At 38.6% G+C, this 6,409-nt stretch overlaps 1 protein-coding gene across 1 annotated transcript; it reads right to left on the bottom strand.

Moving 5' to 3' along the window:
• Positions 1–3,205: 3,205 nt before the first annotated feature.
• On the bottom strand, positions 3,206–4,015 carry LOC115678237 (agamous-like MADS-box protein AGL80). Its single transcript, XM_030601577.1, has one exon. The coding sequence runs from the start codon at positions 4,013–4,015 to the stop codon at positions 3,206–3,208; it is 810 nt and encodes a 269-aa protein (XP_030457437.1).
• Between the last annotated feature and the right edge of the window lie 2,394 nt (positions 4,016–6,409).

Raw genomic sequence — 6,409 nt, 5'->3', positions numbered from 1 at the left:
AAGAAAAAGCTAGACACAAGAGCTAAGTGGGTAGAGTAAAGCTAAGGGCATCTTGAGTTCGAGTGAGGAGTCGCTTGATCATGTAGGCCGCACTATGTACCGAGGACTAAGCTCGAGAGCTAGTAGAAAAATAGGGTAATCATAGACATACCAAGAAATCGTGCTAAATCTCGATTATAAATTGGGTTGATACCATGAAAAATACTAAATTGACACTCCAGTGACAAATTTAACCCGAACTAATTTTTTGACCTTGAAAAACCTCAAATTAATATACCAGTGACAAATTTACCCGCACTAATTATTTGACCACCACAAACCCTAAACTAGTACACTTGTGACAAATTTATCTTCCGTTAAATTGGATTAATATCATGAAAAATCATAAATTGAAAAACATGTCACAAACAGAGGGCTAAGACCTCAAATTGATACATTCGTTAACTGAGAAAAAATACCAAAAAAGTCATAAACCTTTTAATTGGATTAATTTAGTCCTAAACCTTTTCATATTGATACCAATTCGGTCCAACCGGCCAATTTTGCTTGGAAATCACTGACATGGACGCTTGCGGTCCTATGTGGCACGACCGGCGCTGACGTAGACAAAATTTATAATATTTTTTCAGATTTTTTAAATATTTTTTTTTGCTTTTTTTCTCTTTTCTTTTCTTTGTTTTTTTCTTTTACGGTACACTGTTGGCCGGCGAGGTCGCCGGCTATAAGTTGGTCTGGGTAAGGGCCTTCGCGCCCTCGCCCAGACCACGAGTGAGGGCTTAGATTATAATTTTTTAATCTAGGTGAGCATGTCGCGGCCCTCACCCGCCACGAGCGAGGGCCTTCGCACCCTCCCCTGTGGCTGATGAGGGCATGGAGGCCCTCGCCGGACAACAGGCGCTTGGATCTAGGCACGGTGGGCCTTGCCTAGACTAACGACCCTTGCCTATGGCCGGCGATGGTCGGCCGATGACCTCGCTGACCAATAGTGTACGGTAAAAGAAAGAAACAAAGAAAAGAAAAGAGTAAAAACGAAAAAAAATTATTTAAAAAATCTGAAAAAAATATTATAAATTTATAAAATTTATCCACGTTAGCACTAGTCATGCCACATAGGACTGCCGGCATCCACATTAGCGATTTCCAGCCTAAATTTGCCCGATAGACTGAGTTGGTACTAATATGAAAATGTTTAGGACTAAATTGGTCAAATTAAAAAGTTTATGACTGAATTGATATCAATGCAATAGGTTTATGACTTTTTTTATACTTTTCCCTCGTCAACTGCCACTTGTCATCAAACTCATCAATTTAACAATAAAATTTAATGGAAACTAACTTAAGGTAAATTTGTCACAAGTGTACCAGTTCGGGATTTTTGGTGGTCAAAAAATTAATTTGAGGTAAATTTGTTACATGTGTACCAGTGTTGGGTTATTTCGTGGTGATAAGCCCTATAAATTAAGCGACAGCAATTTAAATGTTTGAATGTTTAAAAAATGATAACAAGCAACACCAAATCTATGAATTCCTAATTATTGAAACCCCAAAACAAAAATTTCCAAATCATATACATGTTTTGTTGAATATTCTTCTTGTTTAGGGAAAATTTCTAAATTTGGATGGAGTTCGAATAAAAAAAGGGATTAATTCCGTCAAAGAGACCAAAAAAAAAAAATCGTAAGTCCAATCAAATCAAATCAACTCCCTCCCACCGTACATTAATTTCCTTCCCAAGTTGTCGAGAACAAGATGTCATAAGATGCTTTATTCTACCATATCAACAAGCCAAGTACAAATTACGAAACTACATGTTGGGTTCCATCATGGAAACACTCACTTCCTATCCGCACTGCCCATCAATGTTGTGAATGGAATGAATCCACATGAATAATTTTCTTTCTTGCCCAAAATTGCACAAATCTTTTCATCTTGACCCTTTTAACTTACTTCTATCATGTTGAACTCTTACTGTTTGCCTTAGCCCCAACCATAAATTTTGAAGATGGAGAAGGGGAGTGTCACTTAGCAGGTTTCATATTTATTATATGAAAAAGCTACAAGATGAGAACGATTTTCTTATTTTATTTAAAGAAACAAATCAAAGTAATAACATCCAAACAATAAGTAATATATGAAGAACTCATTTGCAAATTTTAAAATAGTGGATATTATTCTCAGGCCAAAGAAAAATATATAAAAGAAACTTAATGACTCAAAATATTTGGAAGGTAACTAGTATGCTTGTTGCAACCTTCCTCGAAATGAACTATCAAGGGAAAGCTAATGAAATACTAAGCCAAACAGTTAGTGTGGATTCTCTTAAGTCCATACTAATCGCAACTTTGGGGTTTTGATTTAATCAACTTAACATGCAATTTAATTCAATTGAGAGTCGCAACTAATCAATTATGGGTTGATTAAAAATCCAAGCAAAAAGTGACAGAACATTTTACTTCCACAAAGCAAAGATTCATGGATACGGAGTTTTTTGGCAACAAAATCAATGTCATATGGTCCTAAGTTTTACATATTTACGTTTCGAACCCAAGAGACATCTCGGCTTGTTTAAAAACTTGGTAAGGCCAAATTTGCTAACCAATCCGCGCATGTTTATCCTTTTCATTAAATAATATGAATGAGTGCAATAATTGCTTGTGGATTCACTTCGAGCGACGGCTAAAATATAGGACCGCATTAGATTATGATTCAAAGATCATCATCCTTGAGCCGAATAAACACCATGAGTTAGTGTATGGTTTTTCATTCTTTTACATTTGTTCATTGAATTATCGGTTTTTTGTACCTTGCTCCCGAATTTACCCGGTTCTTCCATTTTTGAAACGCTTTTACCTTTGTACTGAATAATTTGGTGTTGGATGAATCAACAGAAGATCAAATCCTCTGAAATCTCTCTATTAAGAAATCATTATTCGATGTGCTTCCTTTTGCCGCAGCAGTAAGAAACTGTAACTACTCCATAAGGACTGAGAAATTCATGAAAGCTTGCAAGACATATATCATTTAAACAAACCCGAATAACAATGCAATTGGATCACTCAAGGGAGTACAGAAACAAGCTAAACGATGAACAGAAAAAGATAACCATGCAGTAATGCTTGAAAATACATAAAATATTCATAAACTATAGATGTCCAAATTATCCCTTGAGCAATCCAAGAACAAAAAACCCTATCCCCCTCTCCTCTCAAGGAAAAAAGGGATTGTTGTTTGGCCAAACCAAATTCTGGGGATTGTTGTTGTTGTTGCTTGGCCAGACAACATTTTGGGGATTGTTGTTGTTGTTGATGTTGCCACCAAATGGAAGCAGCATCAGCTCATTTCCTGCGAATGGTACGTTGGGCTCTTGGGGATTCCCCAACTCCACGAACCATGGTGGCCTTTGCATGCCAGCGTTCGCTTGCACTCGCCCCCCTCCTTCAGTCTCAGCTAATCCCTCTGCTGGCACATCTGGTGGCGGTGGTGGGGGTGCTGCAACTTCGCTGCCGTCACCAATCCCCAAGGCCTCTTTGAGGGTGTCGGACCTTTTGATGACGTCCTTAGCATATTGGTCGACCACCCATGAAAGGTCATGGAGATCCATCACCCTCATGCTTGGCCAAACAGGGGTGGTGCCAGTGAATGTGCTAGTCAAGACATTGAACATGATTTTGGTCACCTCCCTCTCACGGTTTTCCTTGCTATGCTTCTTGAGCTGGTCGTTCGCCCTCGAGATCCGCTGCCTCAGGTAAGCCTCCTGGCTCACCATCTTCTTGCTCTGCTCCATGTCCGGCATCTCCTTGAACCTCGAGATGATGCGCTGGACAGCCATGCGGGAAGGTGGCCAGAGATCAGGCTGACGGTCGTAGGGACCGTAGACGATGGCACATGCGTTGATGCCGCACAGGGTGCTCAGCTCGCTCACCTTCTTCATGAGGCCCTTCTTTCTCTTCTTAAATGCTGCCCTTCTCGAGGAGTCATTGGTTATGTACTCAAGCTTCACCTTCCTTCTCGTCATGGCTGAAAAAACAGAAGAGTACAAAACACAAGATGATTAGGGAAAAAAATCAAGAGAAGCACAGAAGGGAAGAATGTATAGGAAACATGGAAACCTTAGGTTGAGATTGTGGGTGTTGCTCAAAAGGGCTAGGGTCATTTAAATAGCAGTGGAGAATGTCACAGAACTAGTGATCTGGTCTGGCCATTGGCTAGGCATTAATTGCCCTTGGTCTAAAAATGGGTATGGCCAATTAAGTTGCCTTAATTGAGCTATCGCATGATTGGCTCCACTTGCCTGGACATTCTCTGGACTTCATTGAAATGGCAGGCAAATTGGGGTGAAGGGGCTGGATTTCATGCAGATTATGAGGATTTTAGAGTGGGTAAGGTCAGGCAATTAATGGTGAGGATATAGTCGAATCTGGGGCTGGTGGTGTAATTTGGGTTAGGAAGTAATGAGATTTAGGGTCCGTTTGTTTGGACGAAAACTTTCCGAAAAATTACTTTCCGACTTTTCGGTATTTGGATGACAGAAAACTAATCCATCTACGGAATATGCTTTCCATAAATTGAAAACAAGAAGCATGGATTGAGGGAAAACAAATCCTCTTTTTAGAAAAAAGGAAATCACTTTCCCTAAATATTAAATAAAAGAAAGCCAACTATCTTTCTTTAAAAAGATTTTCATGAAAAATATTTTCCTAAGTTTTCAGTGGAATAAACGCACTATTAATTTGACGTTTTGTATCTAGGTTGGACAGATTTGGATCATTGACATTGGTACAGCCCATTCTTGCTTGATAAACTCTGTTTGGCTTTGGACTCTTTAAGTGTTACTGACTATGGGTGTGCTGGAATGTAGATGTCTCAAAGATACTGTGGCTGATCACACAATGTGTGATCATTTTTTAACTGGGTCAAAGTGTTTTATTTTTACAATCCAAAGTACGGATATAAAAGCCGGATTAACTAGAAGTCTATAGAGACTCTACTAGGTTGAAATACTTTCCTTCTCCATTGTGAGTAGGAGTACAGATATTTGTAGCTGGTACACTTATTCTAGAATTTGCTACTGCGCGATTAGTGATTTCCAAGGAGACATGTCGATGCTGACTTGTAGCGTAGTTGTTAATAATCATGTATATTATTGATGAGGACCTTAGCAGTAGATTGTGCGACCATGACTGCATTCACGTGACAGTTATGATCGTGCCTGTTTTGTATATTGTTTGATCACAAATGTTACTAAATATGCAATCATAATACCCAAAAGTATGAGTTATTAATTGAAGATTTGCAGTTACCGTTTACTAGATCTTATCGAACTCATCCATCGTGATGTATATATGCAGGTGCAGCTTTAACGGTAGATCGCATGACATTTAAGTAATATCCACGCCTCCGTTTGTCGCACACAATGGTTATAATTGTATATATTTTATCTCATTGAGATGGCAATTATCCCTCGTATGCCAACAAATGATAAGAAGTTACTATCGGTTTACTAACTCAAGAAATCTAGTAAGGTTGCTACAGAAAATGACAAATGATAGATCGGTCGGAACCATTAATTATGTTAGTAAAAAAGGAAAATTCTGTCGGAATAAGGGAGATGAGAATTGTCACATGCCGACTCATGCAAATACAGGGGAATGACATGGTTGGTCCTCTTACCATAAGGACGTGGCCTCATACAAAAACCTACATAAATCTGCTATCAAAATATAAATAAATCTATAAATCTGATAAAAAAAAGTAAGTTGATTACAGAATCAGAATTTCTATAATCAACAAAAAAACGTATACATATCTCATAATTCAGTTAACAACAACTATCATCAGACATATATTCAACTGTCTCATATCATACCCAAAATCTAATTGCCAAAAATTCCCGTTGATACCGCTCTTGTCCTATTTACGCTAAAAAGACGAAAGAAGAATGATATGACCAATCACAACTTAGTGAGTAGTGCATATCTCTCTTAAGTAGATTAAACGTCCACTATGCACATTTATAAAATAATATCAAAACTCACTTATCCCAAATTTAGTATATAGTACACGTACGAGATCAGAGTGAGATTGTTGGGAAATCTCTTATGATATTCTGAAGATGACCGAATAATCAAAGGTTACTAATGTGTTTAATGGTTGAGTAAACTAGGTGAAAGATGCACAAGCTGTTATGCAGATGATGTCCTAATAGGACGTCTAAAGGTTATGAGTTTTCAATCAATGGTAAACAAGGCATTGGGCGTAAATGTGTTTACAAGCTGGAAGGACCTAAGTAAAATGTGACCAGGCCTAGAACGGGGAGTTCGATTTTCATGCCCTACGCCCTGATCAACCCGAGCCTCGAGCGCGGAGCACCCCTTTCACAGGTCATTGTATTGCGACATTCCCGGAGGCG

The sequence above is a fragment of the Syzygium oleosum genome, unplaced genomic scaffold (genome assembly GCF_021117445.2).
Source record: "Syzygium oleosum isolate NSW1041296 unplaced genomic scaffold, Sole_v2.1 Sole_v2.03, whole genome shotgun sequence".
In the NCBI taxonomy this organism is placed as follows: domain Eukaryota; kingdom Viridiplantae; phylum Streptophyta; class Magnoliopsida; order Myrtales; family Myrtaceae; genus Syzygium; species Syzygium oleosum.
Note: the sequence above shows the minus strand (reverse complement) of the source record. Positions and strands in the feature narration are given on the sequence as shown.

What these genes read in the sequence shown, in the direction of transcription:
- LOC115678237 (XM_030601577.1), bottom strand. Translation starts at nt 4,015, where the DNA reads ATGACGAGAAGGAAGGTGAAGCTTGAGTACATAACCAATGACTCCTCG.